Below are 23,959 nucleotides of genomic sequence, written 5' to 3'. Positions count from 1 at the left end.
ATCAGATGAGGAGCTGAGAGGGGTAGGAAGTGGGACTGTCTGGACAAGGAGACTGGGACTTCGTAGGGGAGATAGAAATGGGAAGCCTGGGGTAGAACTGGGCTTTTTTTCAGCAGATAGTAAATTTGTCAAAAAATTTATTTTTCAGGCTAATCAAATTATTTACAAATGTGGGTCAAATTTGGCAAATAGTTTACCACAGGTTGGAGATCAGATCCTCCCCACAGTCAACCATCTTCCTCTGCTCCTCCATCTATCATATTTTGCCCTCATCATAGGACTCAGAGCAACATCCTGCTCCACTCACCATTTCACAATCTATCCCAGTGTCCTTACAGAGCCTCCATTACATTCATATCTCAGCACCTCCCATGTCTCTTTCCTCATACCATCCCTGTGAACAAGGAAAGTATACCTAAGTTACAGACTGGGAACTGAGACCCACAGACACACAGGAAATCTGTGGCAGAGCCAGGAACAAACCGAGATTTCCTGAGATCTTTTCTAGTGCCTTAATCACAAGACTATCCATCTTTTGTATTAGCTAGAATGCCAAATCTATCCATATCCCTCTACTTACAAAGCCTCACTGAATCTGCCTCATTCACTCTGAGATCACACATTAATGTATCCTGACCACCGCTGCCCAATTAACACATCACTGAAACATCGTAAGGGTCCATTACCATGGCTAATGGACTATAAAAGTTTTAGAAACTTGGTTCTAATGTTCACCTCCCACCACCAGATGCACTGAAGGTAGCTGCTTTGGTTTTCCCAAACTAGGGAAGAGTCATGTGGTCACATGATTCTGGCTCTCTCAGTATCCATGTGCTAAATCACATCTAAAGAGAGCTAAAAACATAGAAATACTTTCTTAATATTACTTTTCTACAAAAAGCAATAGCTGTAGTTGTGGCAAGGCATGTCATGTGAAGAAGAATGTAAAGGAAAGTGGTCCATTAGAAAATTTCTGTTACACTGTGATCTACACTATGAAAACATATGTTTGAAGTTTTTGAAAAAATGGAAGTTTGTGTAATAGTTTAGGGTTATTTTACTCATAAGTCATATTTTAGACTGCGCTGTTCCTTTAATGAAAAAAGAAACAAATGTTCTAGGGTTAGTTCTAGATCTAGTTAAAAGTTTGAATAACTCAAATTTTGGTAGCAATGACAATGTTTCCGTTTTCATAGATATCTTCTGAGCACTTGGAACATAAAATAGGTGAGGAACGGTATTTTTCCTAAGCTAACAGGCAAGCTAAGTAGCTGGCAAAGCAGACACATTGGAGACAAAGAAATATAGGAGCAAAAAAGGATGTATGTGAATGGCAGTAATCAGTTCCACCAAGTCTAAGAGATTTTGTGTCCAATTTTGAAATCATATGGTTTGTTATACAGTTGCGTTAGACCAGATGATTACTATAGTCCCTTCTGGCATTAAAATCTATAAATCAGTTAAGAAATCAGATAGATCTTTACATGTAGTTTAAAACTGCAGTGAAAATGTCTTTCCTCAGTTGTAAGCCTTCAGTGAAAGCAGATCTAAGGTATATGCCATTTCCTTCTCTGTAGAACTCACACTGTAGATTGATGCCCTATGGCTCCATCTAGAGATTAGTCTATAGATTAGCTACAATCTTTCTCTACCTCCACATAGTTCTGTCTTTGAAAAATGACCCAAATTATCTTAACAAGGTATTTCTATCATTGAATAGCAAAGGTTATATTTTGGTATCTGGTCTTATTCATACCAGCTACGTAAAGGTACTCTCCAGCAGATAAAGAGGTAAATTCATTCTGGGAATTCTGCTACATTGGTAGTCAAGATCTTTCACGTAGTGAAGACTCCAACTAGAGAATTGTATTCTGTGTAACAGCGTGTACTTTTTAGGCTGCTATAATTCTTTAATTTTTCCATTATGGATGTAGCCCCCATTATAATTTTGACAATCAAACACATACTTCTGATATTGCTGGTTTTTAGTTTGGACACAAAATTTTTGCCAAGTTATTCCTGTCAGGAGAACAGTTACTAAATGTTAAGAGCAATTGCTGCTTTTGTAACATTTTTCAATATGTAGCTTATTACAGAGATGTTACTAGGATAATATTTCTGTAGGCCTATATTTTATTATTGCAGCAACTTTCTCCAGTGAAATGCCTCCTATTCTTAAATCTTGCATCATAAATCTTAGCATCTCTAACAATTATGCTGAAGTTTTTTAAACATTCATAAGTTATGTATAGTGCTATTTAGAATCCGAGGGGATGGGTTAATGGTCTCAGTCACAGGTTCGAATCCTGGCAGATTTAGTTTGGCACTTCAGTCTTCTAAAGAAGATAAGTGGCTTTCCATTCAGCTTACCCCTGGCAATCCAAGATGGAAGAAGATCTCAGAGAAAAGGATCTCCTTCACTATCCTGATTCCTAGCTGTGGAAACCCAAATCCTCCTTGTCCTCAGGAATTCATGGATGTATGGGCTTTTCTGTAGTTACTTCTGCCCTCTCGGGGTTTGATCACTGTGAGTCAGATGCATTAATCTGTACTGGTAGAAGCTAGATCACGAAAAATAAATTTCTCCTACCGCACTAATTGGTTTCCAAGGCGTTGCAGCAACACATTGCAGGAGAATGAAGACACCAGATCTCAAGAACCTAATGGAGAAAAATTAAGGAAGGGGATTTTTTCCCCCTTGCTAGAAAAAAAGAAGAGATGTTGAACTAGTCACAAAATTGTGGAATGTTAGTAAGATGAGACATTTTCACACTGACAAAAGTTAAATGTAAGTACAATCTAAATGGCAGGAATCTAGGTTTACAATCCTGAAAACATGTGCATGTGATTAACGTTACACCCAGGAGTCGGCCCACTGACTTCGGTGGGACTACGCAGTAAGCATGTGCATGTTTGCCAGAGCAGGGCTGAAGAATAGAATGGGGGGATAAAACTCAGGTGGAATCATTTCATTCTAAACAATATTCCTTATCCGTATAGAATGTGTTACTCAACAATAGAAAAAGGCATAAAATAACAAGCAAGGAACACTGATGTGGTGGTTAGATTTGAATTTAGCAACAAAAAGAGGGAATTTGGATTAGTCAGTTTAATTTTTTAAAATTAAAGTAACATGACATGTGCCTGACAATGTCGTGTCATAGATTTATTGATTCCAAAATGGTATGCAGAAAGTCGGACTAGATGATCACAATGATCCCTCCCAGACTTGAAATCAATGAATCTATGATATGTCATTGTCAGGCTCTCTTTCATTTTATAGATTCACAGACGTCAAGGCCAGAAGGGACCATTGATCATCTAGTCTGATCTGTTTGACACAGGCCATAGGACTTTCCCAAAATAATTCCTATGCAGATCTTTCAGAAAAACATCCAATCTTGATTCAAAAATTGCAAGTGATGAATGCACCACAGCAGTTGATAAATTGTTCCAGAGGTTAATTACCTTCACTGTTAAAAATTTACACCTTGTTTGCAGTCTGAATTTGTCTAGCTTCAACTTCCAGCCATTAGATCATGTTATACCTTTGTCTGCTAGACTGAAGAGTCCATTATCAAATATTTGTTCCCCATGAAGGTACTTATAGATTGTAATCAAGTCACCGCTTAGCTCTTCCTTTTGTTAAGATACATAGATTAAGCTCCTTGAGTCTATCACTAAAAGGCATTTAATCATTCTTGTGGCTATTCTCTGAACTCTCTCCAATTTATCAACTTCCTTCTTGAATTGTGGACACCAGAACCACAGTGTTCTAGCCATGGTTGCACCAGGACCAAATACAGAGGTAAAATAACCTTTCTACTCCTACTTGAGATTCCCTTGTTGATGCATCCAAGATTCACATTAGCCCTTTTGGCCTCACCATCACACTGGGATGTCATTGGATTCCAAGTTGTACCCCTTTCCCATCATTCCCTTCCCTTTTATAAGGATTATAATTTCCTCAGCATAGGGACTGTCTTTTCCAATGGTTGTGTACAGCATCCTCAATGGGGCCTCTGCAAACTAGAGCAATACAAATTAATAATCTAGACTGATGATCTATGAGGGAACTGATGGGCATGGTCAACAAGTAGGTCAAAGAAAGGGGAAGAAATCAAGGTAACAAATAAAAAAACAGGTATGTTAAACTAAGTATTCTTCTGTTCCCATTTCCTCTTTCTGCACAGCCTAAATTCTCACATGACACAATATTAAAAATATTATTAAAATCTAGATGTTTATCAAAGGAAAGGGACTGATAAGAGGCTACTGAGAAAGGGCCTAGACAAAGTGAATATATAGAAATAAATAGGACTATGAGGTGTCAATATAGGGTTCTCAAAAACCCCCATGAAAACTGCAGAATGGTAATTTAAAAAAATTCATTTAAAGTGAGGTACCTGTAAATTGGAAAAGTGATTCTAGTTTCTAAGGATAAAAGTGGACATCCTGTCCAATTCAAAACCAGTTAGTTAAATATAAATACCAGAACAAATACTGGAACAAATAGTTAAGGAATTTTTCTGAAAGCACTTGAGAACTATTTAAACACTAGATAATCTGGGATCATGAGTAATTCCTTCCAGAGAAACTCAATTTGCATGTTTGATTCAGTTAAAAGTTTCCTGGACCAGAAGGAAGATCTTCATCCACCAAACTTAATTCACTCTAGGTATCTACTTTGTCTCTCAAGCGTTGGCCTTATCATAGAACATGAAATAGCCACAGCCCGAGGGAAATCTGATGAACAATAGGGCCCCTGGCTTTAATTAGCAAAAGTAATCATGCCCCAAACATTAGTCTCTGGCAAAAAGGTGTGCTGGTGAGAGAACTCACATTTGCTGATTTAAACCAGGGTAAATACATAGCCAAAGCCACAAAGAGGGAAATAAATGTGTAGCTTTATAAATACAAGCTGTGCCTGTTAGCCTGCATAGACAGATGATCTGGTCTGGGAGTCCACTCATTAACTACCTTCTAACCAGTTTCTCTACATATGTGGCCAACATTTTATAATGTGCCCTCTGGCCATTAGGATTAAAGAAATATCTACTGTTCATGCTCCTCAAACTCTCCATTGGTTTGACTGCACACTCCTCCCCCTGAGGAGTTTGTCAGGGAATTACCCTAGATAAAGGAGAGAAAAATCAAGCACCATTGCACCTTAGTATATGTTCTGATACCTTGCCAAAGCTATTCTGCAATGCTAGATGTCAAGAAAAGGTTATGCAGTGCTAGAAAAAATTATAGGTAAAAGGTCTAAATACCAAATAGAGATTGTAAAATTAAAATCAGCAAAAAAGGTTGACCTAATGTATGTACTCACTAATCTGGGTTTAATGCTGGTTTACAATTTATATAAACTAAACAAGAATAACTTGAGTGGGAATAGAGAGACAAAAGGAAGAGCACAAATGTGGGGCATGCAGGACTTTGCTTTCTGTGATTAGATTATGCCATCACAGAAAGCACTACTATGAATGCTATATGCTTGAATCTCACCAGTTAGAGAACTAAACCTGAAATATTTGTTCTGAATCCTCTGGCATTTTGTTTCCCCTCCTGTATTGAATCACTGGTTTTATAACTATTTCTAGTTCTTATATCTAAGGGACCCCCTGATGTAAATTTACTAGTTTCAATACTGTATCATTAGAATCTGTCCCATATGTTACTTATCTTTTATTTTTTCTCTTCAAAAGGTGGGTATTTCTTGGCAGATAAAAACAGTGAATAAGATACTCCCCCCTCCCTTGCCCTTTTATGCTACGTAAAAGGGCTGGGATCATAGGTGCCGGAACTAGGGACGGTGGTGGTGCTGCAGCACCTCCTGTCTTGAAGTGGTTTCTATTGTATGCAGGGCTTACAGTTTGGTTCAATGGCTCTCAGCACCCCCACTATAAAAACTGTTCCAGCACCTCTGGCTGGGATGGTGCAAAGTGGCCCTAAAAGCCCCATCTCTCCCAGCTGGGGGAGAATTCCCCTGGCATAAGCACTATGGTATACAGCTTTAAGGTTTTATCCCACAGGCCCCTAGCAAGCCTTGCTGTGGGAAGGTTCCAGGGGAGGGGCTGAGACCTGGTGGTGGAGATTCTGCCCAGGGAGGCTGCTGTGAATTAGATGTGCTCTGCTCTCTAATTTAAGGTCAGTTACACCAAAGGTCTCTAGTATCCCAGAATCAGGAGGGAGAAATTGTGGCTTAACCACCTGGGGCTGCGAGTTCTGTGCTGCCCCTCTAAGAGATGCAGTACAAAGTCTCCTGTGAAATTCTCCATTGTGACTGGGCACAAAAGCAGCCACGTCATGCTGGCCAGTTAAACAGGCACAATGGGTAACTTATGAAAAGAAATATTTAGGATCAAGGTTAATTTTTTACTTTAAAATTAAAGGCATCTGTCTGTAAAGGCTGGTGCATAAAAATCTTCAGAAAAACTCAAGCCAAGGATTGCCCTCTTTCAAAAGGGCTGCCATATCTTAATGCTCTCAATAGGCCTGAGGCCATAGCTACTTTTAGATTTCATAGATTATAAGGCCAGGAGAGACTGCTATAATAATAACCTAGTTTGACCTTCCGTATAACACAGGCCATAGGACTTCCCTGAATTAATTCCTGTTTGAACTAAAGCAGCAGTTCTCAACTGGGGCCCACTAGCTGTTTCAGAGGGTCTGCCAAACAGTGCCACTAGGATCCTGAGCCCAGGCACCCCAAGTGGCTCCTGAGTTGGAGCAAAAGGACAAAAGGAAGGCAGAAGCCCACCCCCTGCGCTGAAGCCTAGCCCCCCCCGCTGGGCCATGGAGTTTCTATAGCATGTTGAGGTGGGTTTGAAAGGAAAAGGTTGAGAATCCCTGAGGTAGAGCATAGCGTTGAGAAAACATTCCATCTTGATTTTAGATTCTTCACTGGAAAATTTACCACAGGCCTTGGCAAGTTGTTCCAAGTGTTAATTACCCTTGCTGTTTTAAAATTTATGCCTTATATCTAATTTCAATTTGGCTCACTTCAACATTCAACCATTGGATCTGGTTATACCTCTTCCAGATGGAAGAGCCCTCTTATCAAATTTCTGCCTCCTATGTAGATACTGTACTTATAAACTGATCAAGTCACCCCTTAACGTTCTCTTTAATGCAAATGGATTGAGCTCTTCAGTTGATAAGGCATGTTTTCTAATCCCTTAAGCATTCTCCTAGCTCTTCTCTGAACCCTCTATTTATCAGCATCCGTCTTGAATTGTGGCCACCAGCACTGGATACAGTATTCCAGCAGCGGCTGCACCAGTGCCCATTACAGATGTAACCTGTCTACTCCTACTCAAGTCCCATTTATACATCCAAGGACCACATTAGCCCTTTTGGCCACAGCATTGTCCTGGGAGCTTAGCTGATTATCCTCCATGATGCTGAAGATTTTTTTCTAGTCCCTTACCAGGATAGGGACCCACATTCTGCAAGCATGACCTGCATGTTTTATTCTGAGATGCATATTTTACAGTTGGCCAGATTGAAACATACAGTTCCATCACTCCCAGTTTACAAAGTGATTTGGATTGCTCTGTATCAGTAAACTGTCCTGTCATTTACCACGTCCCCCAATTTTTCTGGTATGTGCAAACTTGTTAGGGTGTCCTATTACACAATGGCCACTACCCATTGTTTCCATTATAAAGTCAGCAGCTATCATTAAAAGCAGCCTGTGGCCTCAATCCTATTGGAACAATAGGAGAAATGGACACACAACCGAGCCAGTTATGACTTCAGTCCTCTGAATAGGAGAAAGCAGTGATTTTTGAAAGAGGGCAGTTTTTGTGGGATTCTCTGTAGTTGAACATTATTTGCAAGCACCTGAAGAACCTGTTAATTTTGAAGAATGGGAAAAATTACCATGAATCCTAAAATAAGTTCTTCAATTTAGTATATGTGCAAGAGTTCAGTGAGCTTTAACCATAGTAGACATTTGAAGCATGTGAATTATTCACTATAATCATCACTGGAGAGAAAGCAAATGTTTGACACTAGATGCAACTTTCTTAAAGGATCCATTTTAACTTAAGTTTGAGATAAAATTGTAAATTTTCAGAAAACTCATGTATAGCAGAAGCTCTGTAATTATGGGGAGAATACTCTGTATGAGTGCAAAACTAAAGACCATAACTATGGAACCATGAGGTGCTTCCATAACCTCCTATAGTGTCATTTTTAAAGGCAGCCATTGAAATACTGGAAATCTCATCTGTGGGGCTGTTCACATCTCTAGTCATGGAAGAACAGTAATTTTCTTGAAGAAAAATTTATGTAGCTATTTGATATTACAATTCCATTGTGTTATATAAAAATGTGCACTTCCATACATTTGAGCTATTCATTAGCTGAGACACTGTTTCACAACTGTAGATATTTAACCCATTGCACAGATGAGTTAAATGACTCAATGGTTTCTTGCCACAGTCATGGTTCAACAGCAGAGACAGGAATACAAATCTGGTATCTTACTGTTGAAAATTACTTGCATCAGAAGAATCATGAAACTGAGGTTATACAGAGGTATTTACACACAAGGAATGAATCCCACACTATGAAATTTCCTGGCTGAATAATTTGTCCTTCATTTTGGATGCTGGTCACATTGCATCCTATCCAAGTTTGAGAGGTAAATTGACAACTGACCCATTTGTGCCCCTTTATTTCAGCATTCATGTGTAACTGACACTGACAGTAGCAGAGCTAGTTGAAAAACAGGTTCTAATAGAAAATTAGTTTCTCAATGCACTGAAAACGTTCATGTGTCTCAGTCTAAACTTGTTTAAAGGTGGTAGGGTGCTGAGAACCATATTTTTTGTTGTTGCAGACCTGAGGAGCCTGGACTCTTCTGTGTCCCTTAGCAAGTCTGCAGCTTTGCAGAGTCTTGCCTGACTGACTAGAGGAGTGCAGAAAGGAATTTGGGAAAAGGGTGGTGGAAAATTACTGGTTTGCCAGATGTATGCTGCAGCAAGCTGAGCCTGGATTCTGCAGCCCTCCTAGGGCCTCAATCAGTGAATAGAAACAAGACTTACCCATCATCCCTCAAAAAAAAAAAAAAAAGCCCCTCTATACCTCTTCTCTGCTTCTGAATTTCCACTGTAGAGGGTTGGACTGGCTTACCTGGAGGTACTTCATATTTGAGAGGAAGAATGTGTGAAGTAAAATAAAAAGGAAGTAGTATTTTATACTTCTCTTCTACTGACTTAATTATGAAGCTTTGGGAATACCTTATTAAAGCCCACTTCTAGACAATGTGACTACGCAGGAATACTACAGAAAAATTCCCAGGCAAAATGACTTGAGACTGTTGTGCACAGAAATTTTTTTATTAACAGATCAGAGTAGGAAAGTCCACTGCTGGGCACCTGAAAGAGAAGACAAATTAACATTAACAATATTATTTGATTTTCTTAGTTCTGCATGATGGTAATATAGAAATTATCAGTTTATCACAGTTGATGTGACTTTATATATATTTTCAACCAGACTGAAAAGACCCTTCGGTGCTATTTAATTTGACTTTACTAGAATCCTATGCTAGTCAAGTAGCTCCAACCTCAATACCCAAGTCTCTTTATTCACAATAAAGCACTGTCTTCCAGCAGTAGCTTTAGAACATATCTCCTAATATAACAACATTCATGTGACAAAAGGAAGAAGCAAGTCTACCTTGAATGAAGAGGAAAGCTAGTATTTCAGGCAGAACACTAAGTCAAGTCATAGTCCCTGCTGTTAATGTTGATGCTAAACTTGCGTAAAAATGCACTTCAATTCTGTTCCACCTATATTACTATTATGAGTCCTGGGTCTACACAAGGGAATTTTAAGCAAAAAAAGCTTAAAGGCACTAGTTTCAGCTTTGTGTTAAGCACTCAGCTGCACTGGGCCTCCCAACACAAACACTGGTCAAGGTGAGACAATGCTGGCAACAGTAGGAAATATTTAGAAGATCTCCCTAATGTCGACAAAGGAGGAGAATAATCATATCCTCACAGGTATGTAAAATTGAAATTAATGTTCACCTTCAGGCACACTGCCCTTTAGAAGATGTTTGCTTACATGGGCATTAGCTCAGATGAACGCTATTGCTTACTAAGCGAGGGAGCTAGTTTTCACTACATTACTAGCAGACAATTCTCGGCCTCCTCACAAAGTTTTGTAATGAAAGAGAAAATTGAATAGTCTTTCCAAAGAGTTACTCATTGTTCATATATTTAAAGAGAATGTGTATAAACAACTACAGTAGATAGTAGTAACGTAACTGGGATTCTCTGCAGGAAAGAAAACACAAGGAATGGAAACAAAGGGGAGAAAGGGTTTACAAGAGCTGTAGACCAATGGAAGTGGTCTATAGGAGTTTTTAAAAATGCTTTGCTGATACCTGCAGCCCAAATATAACATGGCAAGGGCGTAAGAACAAGGAAGTGTGATTAAAAGGAAATGAAAGTGACACTGCAGTTTGTATTGACCTGTAGAACTAGTATAGAATGGACTGAAACCGATCCCAGCTAGTGACAAGGAATGCTACTGAGATGGAACACCAATCAAAATCATGACAAGCACCACTGCACTGAACTTGAGCCATCTGTATAAGTGAGCACAGAGGCAGCTTAACCGCATTCAGGGGAAGAAAGGAAAAAGTATGGCTTAAACTTCCTTCCTACACAAAGCTCCTGGGAAGCTTAGGCCACAGTGATTTTCCATCATGCTGGGTAAACTTAAAAAGAAAAGATCATTGATGGAAGGAGTGCAGACTGCATACCAATATAGGCTATAGAGCAATGTGCTGGGATACAACTGAAAAAAACAGCAATTTATTTAGACAAGAGGGAACTGCCATCCAGTTTTCGGACATCTAACAAAGGCAGTTTTGCTCAACTTTGAATGATTGAAGATGTATTTACTAGCATTTTAGAAGTGTGCGTTCATCACGTTTGTTAAATTTCCAGGAAAGATGTTAAAAGAACTGTGCTATTAACTACCCAGAAAGTTACCCCATCAGAACCAAATAAAAAAAATTCTACAAAACTAAGTGTGATCACTAGACTAGCGTAATAGTAATACAATGATTTTATCCCAACCTCCAAGTCTTATTCAGAAAAGCTCCCAAAGTTTTCAAAGAATGGTCTACTTCACCCTCCCCACCAGCCAATCATTCCTGGGAATACTAATTGCTTACTTGCAATTTAGCAGGTGGACTAAGAAACCAGCACCACGTGACTAGCTAGCTACAGAACAAGCTCTTACAGAAACTTTTGATCCATAGAACTTAAAGCACACAGACAACCAGCAAGCGGTAAGGAGGCCAATTTCAGAGCTCATCACAAAACCCCTGTACTGCTATGAGCAGGTAGTTTCAGAGAAGGCAGCCTATTCACCCACAGGGAGGAAAACACTCCACATCTCCCAGTCAACCCCAAGTGACTAATGCAGGGGTGGCAAACCTGAGACTGAGAAGGCGCCCAAATTTACCAATATACATTTCCAAAGAGCCACAGTAATACATCAGCAGCCCCCCCATCAGCTCCCCCTTTCCCCCCACTCCCAGTGCCTCCCACCCACCAGCAGCCCCACCGATCAGCGCCTTTCTCATCCCTCCCCGCACCTCTTGATCAGCTGTTTTGTAGCATGCAGGAGGCTCTGGGGGGGAGGAGCAAGGGCACAGCAGGCTCAGGGGAGGGTGCGGGAAGGGGTGGAGTGGGGGCAGGCCCTATGGCACAGCCAGGAGTTGAGCAGTGAACACCCCCATCAGCACATTGGAAAGTTGGCTCCTGTAGCTCCAGCCACCTCTGGACTAATGGAAAGAGCAAAATAACCCAAAAATGGGGAAAAAATCCAGTTTGGGTCAATTGAAACATTGTTTCAATGACTATTTGAATTGTTGACATTGGGAAGGTATCTTCACAGCCATAAAAGCTCACCTTTTAAAAATTAATGCCTTCTCTCCTCCTTTAAAGACACAGAAAAGCATTTAGGTGTTCTCTAATCTCTAATGAGCAAGTAATCGGAAGGCTTCCTATTTTGTGGTGTAGTACAATAAACTCAGTGATGTTGAGCATGTTTAATCTAATTTAGGTGCTTGGGTTTTTAAAAAGGGCAACTGCAGCAAATTGTCTCATTCTTCTGTATACTAATGCATAGAGCTCCGTGTCTGTCATGGAAGTCAAGAATTTTGTGACTTTTCGCGCACCCCTCCTCCCCCCAGATTTAGTCAGGGATATTTACAGTAGAAGTCATGGACAGGTCACAGGCGGTGAATTTTTGTTTATTGCCCATGACCTATCCATCACTTTTACTAAAAATACTCATAACTAGGGCCCTACCAAATTCACGGCCATGAAAAACGCATCACGGACCATGAAATCTGGTCTCCCCCCATGAAATTTGTCAGCAGCACAGAAGCAAGGGTGGCAATACCATACCACACCATCCTTACTTCTGCACTGCTGCTGGCGGTGGCTCTGCCTTCAGAGCTGGGCTCCTGGCCGGCAGCCTCCACTCTCCAGCTGCCCAGCTCTGAAGGCAGCATCAGCGGTTCAGAAGTACAGGTAGCAGTACTGCAATGCTGCAGCGCACCCCCCCCGCAATAACCTTGCAACCTTCCCACAACTCCTTTTTGGGTCAGGAGTCCTACAATTATAACAGTGAAATTTCAGATTGAAATACCTGAAATCATGAAACTTACTATTTTAAAATCCTATGACCATGAAATTGACCAAAATGGATCATGAATTTGGTAGGGCCCTAACTCTGACTAAATCGTAGCCTTACTAATGCATAATTTCTCTAAGGGAGTGAGGGATATTTCCTTTGCTCTTCTTGAAAGCATTGCTTTGTGATGCCATATTGCTAAAATGGCCCAATAAGTCTTTGCATGCAGTCTATTTTGCTCTGTCAATGCAGCACAAAACTCTTATCATAGCTCCACTGCATCTCTACGCTACCATTCAGACTGTAGACACACAACAGAAGAAAACTGATAAGACTAGCTGCTATTTAGAACCCCGTGGGCAACAGTTAGCGAACAAGAACCAAGTCCATTTCAGTCTGCTGCTGCTTAGAAAAGCTACAAACAGCCACAGAAGGCAGAACCCTTCTTGTGCTCAGAGCAGGAAGAGCAGACTGAATGATGCAATCTTTTCTGCACACAATATTTTAAAATTCTGCATATTTTATTTGTCAAAGTAACAAATTGCCAATTTCAATTATTTTAGTAATTTATTTCAAAATACTGGTTAGCAAATATGTCTGTAACAATACAGACCAAAAAAGATTCAGGAAATGTTTTTTGACAAACAATATGCCTAGTAAGGAATCTAATACAGACCTTTGAGTCATAATTTATTTAAACTACAATACAGAAACCTATGTCCAGCACCCCTCACAAGCAGTGCAAAGACTTCAGGGGGGAGTCAGGGGTAATGGAGGAGCTGAGGGACAGGGAAGCAATTGCTGGGAAGGCGCCTAGGAGTGAACCTGGTGGGTTGTTGGGTGTGGAGGGGAGAAGTATGGAACAGGGCTTTTTTTTGGGGTGGGGTGCGGGGAGAGGAATTGTTAGGGAGCTGGCTGATCTCTACCCTCTTCCATTCAGTCAGGCACATCTGCCCCTGTCCCCACGGGGCCCTGCAACCCCCCCCCTTCCCCATGTGGCCCTGGCTCAGTGCTGTTACCCTACTAGCTCCTAAGCCCACACTCCAGTCTGTCCCCTCCATTAGCCTTTCTGAACCCCAGTCTGTGACCACCCCCAGCAGCCCCTATTCTGTCCATCCCACCATGCCTCCTCATCTGGGCCCCACTATGAGGAATGCGGCTTCTCCCCCTCCCTCTTTACTGCCCTCTCTTCTGGTGCCACAGCAGCCCCTAATGGGAAAATGGTGTAACTGCAGCACCCCCTCCAGCAGAATATATATTCTGCGGAGGAACAAAAATCTGTGAAGGACATGAGTTCTGCGCATGTGTAGTGGTCAATTCCCCTCAGCATAGGTATCAGCCTGTCGCCAAAGGCTGATAGGGAAGAGGTCCCAAGTACAGCCGAGTGGAAACTGTTTTTCCATCCCACAAAAATTATTCTGAACAATTTCCCATTCCAAATGGGGACACAGTCAATCTCAAATTTTCACAAACCCCAAATCCAAGAAGATTCCAGTTTAGGTCATCTGAAAGTTTCAGTAATTTTGAATTTGTTTTTTAAATTTCAGAACAGTCATTACCCAGAAGCCCAGAATTTTTCAATTCAGATATCATAATGAAGCGTTTTGACAATTTTGAAATTTTTAAAGATCTGAGCTGAAAACTTGACAGAACAGATCCTTTCCCACTAACCAGGTCAGTTTTGTCAAACTGGCATGTTCCAACAAAAACCTTGTCAAAGTTCCTGATGAGCTCTAGTGCCAAGCACAGTCAACGAATAGTACCATTAGAAATCCCAACACATGTGGGTTAATCAAATGCATTGTAACATTGTCCATGGAGCACATTGGTGGGCCGACCTTTTTCTTATCAGCCTCTAGACTAGGAATTTGGTAGTCCTCAAGCCCTCTGACCATTTCTATAATCCATACTAACTCTGTGCTCTATGGTTTTTTTGCCTGTTTTTCTGAAATAGATTATTACTTTGGCCAATATAGGGAACGGAGATGTCATGTTAATACACATACTCAATTAAAAGTGTAGAAGTGATTTTAAGTCCATACCCTGTCCCCTGCCATTTCTATAAGCACATCTGACTCTGCAAATTCAAAAAGACCACTTGTACCTAGATTAGTGGATACAAGAAAGAACCCTTGTGGCCAGATGATAGCTAAGAGCAAAAGCAAGAAGTTTCTGGGAACGAGTACTACTTTTGATCCGTTAATGCCAGTAAGGGCAGTCAACGTTTCCATTACAAATCCCAAGCATGGTTAAATATTTAAATTCTTTGTTTAGCAAGTTAGTAGTAAGTTGTTGGGAAAAAATACATAACAGTTATGATCAAGATCCAAACAATTTCTGTACATGTGTTTTTTATATCCTTTGAAGATTTTAACACTCAATAAGTTAACCATCAGATATTGGACAAACTAGTTCAATAAGGCTTCACATTCTAACAGTCTGATCGAAATAGATAATATACATCAACTACATACGCCCCTTAATATCAAGCAACTTTGCCTTCCACATCCACTGGACCACGTCCTTTACTGCATACTTAAAGTAAAATGAAGGAGGTGGTAATTTTAAGGTACATTTTCCCTGTGACATTAAGTGTCTTACCATTAGTTCATTCTCCTTATGAGCCTGTTAATCTGATCTTCCCTGTTGCCAGCATCTCCACCTTCCACAAAGTGGATAGTTTTCTTTTTCATTCCACCTCGAGGAGAAGATAACTTGAAGGGCCACAGAAAGTTGTTCACCACTTTGAAGTTCTTGCCAACAGTATAGATCTCATGGACCACATCTTCCATGCAGATGATGCCATATTTCTCTGAAATCCAGGAAACAGTAATTCTACAAGACTATCAGACTAAAACCCAAGGCCTGTGGCATGATTACCTACAAAACACTATCCACAATTAAAAATGTGTCTTGAGTGTTATGTTCATTAGTAACTGATGCTGTCTCAAGTTTACTTGAGGTCAAGTCAATGTCCACAAATCAGCATGCTCTGCTTTAATGTTTCAAAACAAGTTGTGTACTATTTTTCCCCTCAAGGCTGTTACTATTGCTAATTAGAAACAAATGGTTTGCTTCCCCCTTACATATGAAAAAAGACAGCAAAACACTACAGAAAGCTTGATTATAATACTAAACCAGCAATGACAGGGAAAAGAAAACCATGATAATCCAATGGAATTTTGGTAAACATTGTTTCATAGTGGCCTTTTAAGAAAAATTAAGTTAAATCAACACAGATTACACACTTGCACTTAACTGAAACTCATCTTTTTTTAAAATCTCACATTAACTGTTGCAAGGATTTAGTGAACAATGCACCAACGGCATTTCTGTATTTAATGTAGTCTTTAAACATCAAGAGTTCAGATTTTCCAAGAGCATCTGGTAATACAACACAGGAATTGAGTGTTTCGTGTTGTGCAAACCCAATTCTTAGAATTGTAATGTAAAGAATAATGGACTTTCAGATCTCAGCAAATTATAAAAGTAGAACATATGCTGCTATTTTTAGTGACCCAGATAAATAATGGAAAAGCAAACAAGAACAATTTGAATTGTTAATAGACAAACTATTTTGCCTTTAATTCCAGATGAATGGAGAGGGTGAGGTTTCACCAACATTCAGTAACATGGAATGTGGAAATTAACTTCCTGCACCATAATGTTAAACTAATATCCCAAAATCTTAAAATCTGATTAGATATAAGATATTGATTACTGGTCATAAATATAAAGGGAAGGGTAACAACCTTCCTGTATACAGTACTATAAAATCCCTCCTGGCCAGAGGCACAATATCCTTTTACCTGTAAAGGGTTAAGAAGCTCTGGTAACCCAGCTGGCACCTGACCAAAAGGACCAATAAGGGGTCAAGATACTTTCAAATCGGAGGGGAGAGGGGGTCTTTTGTCTGTCTGTTCTGTGTGCTTGCTGGAGAGAGATCAAGAAAGCAAGCAATCCAACTCCATTAGAATTAGTAAGTATTAGCAAGGAAATGCATTAGTTTACTTTTGTTTTGGCTTGTGATTTTCTGTGTGTGACAGGAAGGCATATTCCTGGTTTTTCTTTTTGAAACTTTAAGGTTTTGCCTAGAGGGAAATTCTCTGTGTTTTGAATCTAATTGCCCTGTGAGATTATCTCCCATTCTAATTTCACAGAGGTGCTTCTTTTACCTTTTTTCTTTCTAATAAAGTTCTGGTTTTTTTAAGAATCTGATTGTATTTTTTAGTGTCCTAAAAAAACCAAGGCTCGCCTGTGCTCATCTTGTTTATTCTCAAGCCTCCCCAGGAAAGGGGAGTGTAGGGCTTGAGGGGGATATTTTGGGGGAACAGGAACTCCAAGTGGTCCTTTCTCTGATTCTTTGTTAAATCACCTGGTGGTGGCAGCATACCCTCCAAGGGCAAAGAGTTCATGCCTTGAGGAAGTTTTACCCTAAGCTGGTAGAAATAAGCTTAGGGGGTCTTTAATGTGCGTCCCCACATCTGTACCCTAGAGTTCAGAGTGGGAAGGGAACCCTGACAACTGCATATTTACTTAGGAAATGATTTCAAAACAGTTTAGAAATACCTGCCATTGTTTCAGTATTTCCACTCTTAGTGGTAATGATTTCTCACTGATATTTTCATTCTTAAAAGGCTCCTGCTTGACCTATCAGTTTTTCCATTAGAAATCAATGCAAATCAATCGGAGAGACAAGGTTTACAGTTGAATAGCCTAGTCAAATTATAAAAGTTAGTAAAAATTTAATTTACTTTACATTTTGAAAGTTTTGATTTCTAATAGGAAAAGCTAATACTTTCATTCCTGCTTTGCGTCAAGTTGCCAAGACAGTGATTTATTGTCATATTAAAACCTATTTTTAGTGATAGAGGTAGTGTTCAGAATTTTTAAGCTCATATTTTTAGTTAAATCAGATAATCTTAAGACAAAATCATTGCTAAAAAATTAAGTTATATTTACCAAGACACCGCTGAATCAGAGAATTGTCAGTCAGAGCAATGCGCTGCCTGTTGATCTTGCCGTAACCACGCTTGTAGATCAGTTCATGCACAGATTTCAGATTGGGGTAACTGAAATACAGAAGTGAGATAGAAGTGATTGGGATTCTCATTCAATAATGCCAAAAAATGAAGTTCTATATTAAATTATTTGAGCTTAGTATGAGGACAACACACATTCAAACAGTGTTCCCTCTAACTTGTCTCACTCATGTGCGGAATGAATTTTGTTATGTGCACACATCACCTCCATATTGGTGCATATATCAAAATTCATGTGGCAGGGTGGGGCCAAGGGGTTTGGAGTGTGGGAGGGGGCTCAGGGCTGGGACAGAGGGTTGGAGTGCAGTGGGGAAGAGGGGGATGAGGGGTGCAGTGGGGCTACGGTGAGTAGAAAGGACTCTTCCCTCCCCCCCCCCCCCCACAGCAGTACCTGAGTTGGGTGGAAGAGGTGCCTCTTCCCCAGCCATGGCAGGTCCAGGGCGCCCATCCCCCGGCCGTGGCAGGTTCAGGGCCAAGCTGGGGAAGGGGCACCTGTCCCCTAGCTGCAGCAGATCCAGTTGGACTGGGTCAGGGCACCTGTCCTGCCGCTGTTGCAGATCCAGGGCTGGGTGCCGCAGCAAGTCCAGGGTTTGGAGAGAGCTATCTCTTGCTGCTGCAGTCCTGAGCACCAGCACAATGCTCAACAGGCAGCTATGCAGCCACGCAGCTTAGAGGGCGCTTAGCATGCCAAGCGTAACAACCCAGTGCAACACAATGGATGCAAAATGCTTCATGTTGCACCAATGGGAATTCATGACGGAGAGTCAGACCAGGTCTTGTGTTTACTTTTTCTGCTACTTATTTCAGTGTTGAGCAATACATCCTGTATTTTACTTTTCAAATTCACTTGATAAAGTTAAATTGAAAACTTCACTTACCCCCATGCAATGTAGGGTTCAACAATCCGCAGCATGTTAATTGAAGCCTTGTTGAGTTTTACAAATGTGCCATTGAAAATCTGACGGAGGCGAAGGAGCTGCAATACCTTACGGACCTTCGGGCTAACTCCATTGATACTACAAAGTGCATAAGTGATATGCTTAGATTTACATTTGTCTGTAATAATCAATTAATTTGATCTACATGGCTATGTGGCTTTGATTCAATAATCAGCTATATGCTTACCAATGATTCAAAGTAACAATTGTACTGAACTGTATTATGTTTTACCATCTCAAATTTATACTCTGAAATTTTCATTCAAAGCAGATCTACTTTTAATCTAGTCTCTCTCCTCAACAAGCTAACAAGGGCTCAGTCTGACTTACTCTTAAGCAAAAGCAAAGCAGGAAGGTGATACTCTTGATTCACAATTCAGTGCCCCCACCAGAAAACAACCAGGGATATAGTTCACCTTCAATGAGAATCAGGCACACCCTTCTTTAAACAGCCTTTTTCCTGGATTACTAGTTGATTTCTCTCTCCTAGTACACCTTTAAACAAGCTGTTCTGAAACATGTGGAGAGAGAGATTTCTACGGCTTCTCATTAATAATGGTCTGCAGACATATTCATATTATCCAGTTTACATTATAAAAGTAAAAAATTCTAATTTTTGCAATGTAAATGAGGATAATTCACTCTCCATGCACAGTTGCTACTTTGCCTCTTAACTGACAATGCCAAAACATGGGCTTTGATCCAAATACGTTTGTGGTTAGAAACTAGACTGACTGAATGAGTCCTCTGCTCGTACTATCAATCCACACCTACCTGTGACTTACTCGTGGAAGGGTTTTATTACAAATGATATGAACTTTTACATACTCTATAGTGCTGCTCTATCAAATACGGGAAGGCCAAATTTTCCCCACAAATCTTAACAAAATGCATCTATTCCCCATGAATTTTAACCATAGTCCAAAATGGTAAATATCTTACCCTCTGATCCTGATCACAAAGGCCAGTTTTGGTTCAGCAGGTACATAGTAATTGCCAGCTTTGCGTGCCATTCGGGCCATACGAATCTCACGTCTATACATTTGCCTGTACTCCTTGTGATAGGCCTGAGCTCTCGTATAGATGAGTTTTCTCTGCGCTTTACGAAGCTGAAATTAGGGATAAAATTGTCATCCAAAAGTACACTATGTTCATAAACATGTTAGCTTACAACAGCTCAATTATATCATTCCAAGTGATCAATAAGCTTTACAAAATGTGTATAATAGATACATAACACCATCCTAACACATGAAAGCAGAAAAAAAATCAACTTCAGCTTTACAGTACTGTAGCATCTCCTGTGCATACAACATTTATTTATTGCAACACTTTGGACATAGTTAAGACAAGCAGACAAGTTTGTTTCCCTCACCTGGTATTTAAAGTAATACTAGTGACATTCTGGACAAAGTTTCAAAAGGCCTTTAATAAATATGTCATAGTGCACCAATACACAATTTCTTACTGAATAGGCTATCTTCCTACCATATACCAATGAACATTAAGCTCTGAACTTCAAATCATAATACTGCCTCTAAGATTACTCTCCCATAAATTATGAAGGGTATTGTGTTTTGCATCACTTAAAGTACTCAGACTGTGTGTTCTGTTTTTGATCAATATTCCATGAATGAATTGGTTAAAATACCCTGCAAAATCTCAGTGATTAACAAACCAGCTGTCTATATATCAGATTTAAGATCTACTAAATTCTCTCTATCACTATGTATTAGAATTGCCTTTACTGTATAAACAAACAATTCAATCAAAAAAGTTTATTAAAATATTTACCTTCTTTTGAACCACTAGCCTCTTCAGACGCTTGGCCTTTATGTCAGCAAAAGCCTTTCGCTTTTTCAAAAGGCTTTCTGGAACAGATGGCACCTTCTTTCCTCTAAATTATTAAAAAAACAACAAGACTTGAGAGTCTATTTATAGATCATTTTCACATGACAAATAATGAAAGGTGTGTCTTCAAATTTAGCTTAACTAAGAATTATTATAAGCAGCTTTGAGATACATAAACCACACATGGAAACGAAAATACAGGCCTCAGTGTCCTGAGCCAGTTTATAATTACATTCTGCCTCCCTGTATCTTCAGTTGTTTAGGGTCTTACTCAGGCCTGAACTCCTGCATAGCATTATAATGTGTACTTATAGCATCTTTCATCCACAGATAACAAAACTAGTATTGCTGTACGCAGCTAAATAGCTACGTCTCACCACAAGGTAACTACCCTTTATTGCTACTTCTAGATATTTATAAAGCAACTACTTATCTGAATACTTACAAATTAAAAGCAACAAGCAATTTGAAAGACTATCATCCAACACTTGCCTTTTAGACACCATTTGGGAGTCTAAAATTTGTTTTTCTTTCATTCTAATTAAAAACTATCACTCTGGCTTAAAATTGAGGAAAACTCTCTCAAAAAATGGATCTTACATCTAGCTCTGAATACAAGTCAGTCCAGGGACAATTCAAGAACTGCTGACAAACTGCTGCAGTGGTGGCTGTAGCAATTCCTGGCTATAGCTTGAATACCAATTAAATTTGATAATGATACTTCATTATGAAGGAAGTCTAGGGTCATTATCACTGAGGCTTGTAATTCAACTCTTAAGTTTTGTGGGAGTTTGTCTGAAAGACCATCTAGGAAGTCGCTCCTAATTTTAGAAGAGTAACATCACAGTTTGTAATGCATCGTCCATTTAGAGATAAATAGTGCCCTTTGATACATGGGCACAACTCCCACTAGTTCCATGCATCTAGAGGCAGCATCTGGTCCTAAATAATGCTTCATACAGCACATTAACAGGGCAAGAGAGAAGTGACTGCTGTATTACCTATGGGACACGAGACTGTACACGCTGCTGCCCCATCCCATCATGATGGTTCCTGAGCAGCAACACCTCTCCCCCAGTAACCCCAGCCCCGCTCCCAGACACCCTTCCTCCTCCAACACCAGGGCCCTACGCAGTCAGGCGGCCGCATCCCTCGGACTCCGCCGCACCCAAGAGACTCTCCATCAAGCCCTGCGCACGCCAGGCGAGGAGAACCAACCCCCTCTGCCGCCCCAAGCCCAGGCCGCCCCGGCCACACACAGGTCTGGGTCGCCGGGGAGGACCTGAGGTGGGTCAATACGAGCGGCAGCGGAGAGGCAGAGCCCCGGCGGTCGGGCTCGGGGAGCCGGCCGGGGGCAGAGGCCACCACGCCGCGGATGGAAGCGGATTTTCCCGGGGAAGAAGCTGCACTTACTCTTCGCCCGCCATGATCCCCACCGGAAAAGAGAGCGCGCGCATGCGCATCATACACTTAAAGAATCGGGTCCGGGAAGAGGCCAACGCCAAAAGCCCTGGGTTTTGCTGTCTTACGTGGTGCCTGAATACAATTTAGGAATAGGGAGGTGACTACCTGAGTGCCTGAGCTGTACCGGTGGCCAAGTTGAAGGGGCTCAGAGCTGGATGGGAATGTAGGGGCGGAAAGCGAAGAGTAGATGTCTCATTGAAACACACAGTAGTAAGCTTTTACAGACCCGGAGGAAGAGGCTATAAACACTTCCCTTTTAAAACATCACTAAAGCCCCTCCAGCTTGGCTACAGCTTCAGCATGCTGAGTTGGGCGCAATCCACAGTCCCAACAGTGTTCAGGCCCAGAGGTGTAATTAAAAATGTAATCACTTTTGTTATTACATTAAATAGTTCATTTCCATAGTGTGACTGATTCACTTCAGCTCCAAGAGATGTTCTATGGGGCTAAATCCTGAGCCTGAGTGTTAAGATTGACTTTAATGGGATCAGGGTTATTTATTTTTATTATTTGCCAAGTAGTGACACAACACATATATCAACACAGTTTAGGTCACAGAAGAGGTTGAAAACCTCAAAAAGTTGATACAGAAAGAAACTTGCTTATTATTGTTAAAATCTAACAATGTTTTGTTTATTTGTGGCCATAACTAGTTTTAATCATGCATTAAATGGATAATCTTGTTAATTTTATTTTGGGTCTCAGACCTACTGGTGAGAAAAAGGGACTGGAAATTGAGCAAAGACCCAGTCTCACACACACTTATGCACAAGTTTAACTTCATTCATGTGAATTGTCCCACGGACTTCAATGTGACTTTAAGTCTTTGCAGCATTAGATCCCAAGTTTCTTAGGTTCCATTCCCATCTCTGCAGCCAGCTGATTCATTGTGCAATTTGAAAAGTCATTTAAGGCATCGCTGCCATAAACAGGTGAACTTCAATGGAGTTGCATCTACTTGACTAAAATAGTCTGTTCATCTAAGTATTTTTACGGATGGCCACTCACTGTGCTCTAGGGCCCCAATCCTGAAAATGCTTAAATAGGGATGAAACTTTACTCCAGTTTTCTCATTGACTTCAGTGGAACTGCTTATGGAGTAGAGTTACACACATGCAGAGCAGTCCTATAGGAAACAATGGAACTGAATGTGTAGTGAGGGTTAAGCAGTTTGTCCCAGAATAATTAAGTTACTATTATTTTAATTTATTTGTTTTGTTTTACAGCTTCCAAAAGTATACTAGGTGTTAGATACTTTTATTGTAAAATGTTGAATTAATAATAATACACTGGCATTTGAACAGCAGCTGTGTTAGTATTATAGATGTAAAAACAAATGGTAATACTAATTTATACTAGTACAGCACCTTACACTCATGAATCTTATTAAAACTACAGCAAATAACAGGGGAATTAAAAATACATTCACAAGCAAATGTTCAATTAAATTGTTATATTAGAATAACTATTGTCCCAGAGCAAGAATTTGACTATCAATAATAAGCTGAACTTTTTTCTCTGTCGCACACTACAAACTGGCTCGTACGTCAGCTTACACATCACCCTCAAACAGTGGGCTCGCCCGAGAAGCAAAGTGGCCGGTGGTGACTACAAGTCCCATCATACCAAGTTCCACTTTGGCCACGGCTCCGGGACGTGTTGAAAGGCTGTAAGTCGCCGGACTCAAGATGGCGCACTACACTCTGGGACCTGTAGACTAAGGGAGCCGCTTTGCATTCTGGGACATGTAGTCCCTTTCCCGTTCCCTCCTCTAGCTGGAAGGTTTGGAGGACAGTTTCTAACCCAACCGCGAGGTCCCCGCCGTGGAGAGATGTGTCTTGTGTCGCCTGGCAGCAAGCGGGACCGGAAGTCCCGCTGAGCGGCGCGGGCCGGGGGGAGAGGTGTGAGTGGCTGGGGCTTGGGCGCGTATCGCCGAGCGAGGCGCCGCCTGTGCCTCAGGCAGCGGCGGAGAGCGGCTCTGGGCTGGCC

The 23,959-nt window shown here is 40.7% G+C and overlaps 1 protein-coding gene across 1 annotated transcript; it reads right to left on the bottom strand.

Annotated features, from left to right (window-relative positions):
- Positions 1 to 9,331: 9,331 nt before the first annotated feature.
- On the bottom strand, positions 9,332 to 21,995 carry RPL7 (ribosomal protein L7). Its single transcript, XM_073330818.2, has 7 exons — positions 21,920 to 21,995; positions 20,450 to 20,552; positions 19,598 to 19,764; positions 18,596 to 18,733; positions 17,638 to 17,747; positions 15,277 to 15,487; positions 9,332 to 9,389 (listed from the first exon to the last, which is right to left on the bottom strand). The coding sequence occupies exons 1-6, from the start codon at positions 21,970 to 21,972 to the stop codon at positions 15,279 to 15,281; spliced, it is 780 nt and encodes a 259-aa protein (XP_073186919.1). The 5' UTR covers positions 21,973 to 21,995; the 3' UTR covers positions 9,332 to 9,389; positions 15,277 to 15,278.
- Positions 21,996 to 23,959: the final 1,964 nt, after the last annotated feature.

This window comes from Lepidochelys kempii, chromosome 2, assembly GCF_965140285.1.
Source record: "Lepidochelys kempii isolate rLepKem1 chromosome 2, rLepKem1.hap1, whole genome shotgun sequence".
In the NCBI taxonomy this organism is placed as follows: Eukaryota; Metazoa; Chordata; order Testudines; family Cheloniidae; genus Lepidochelys; species Lepidochelys kempii.
Note: the sequence above shows the minus strand (reverse complement) of the source record. Positions and strands in the feature narration are given on the sequence as shown.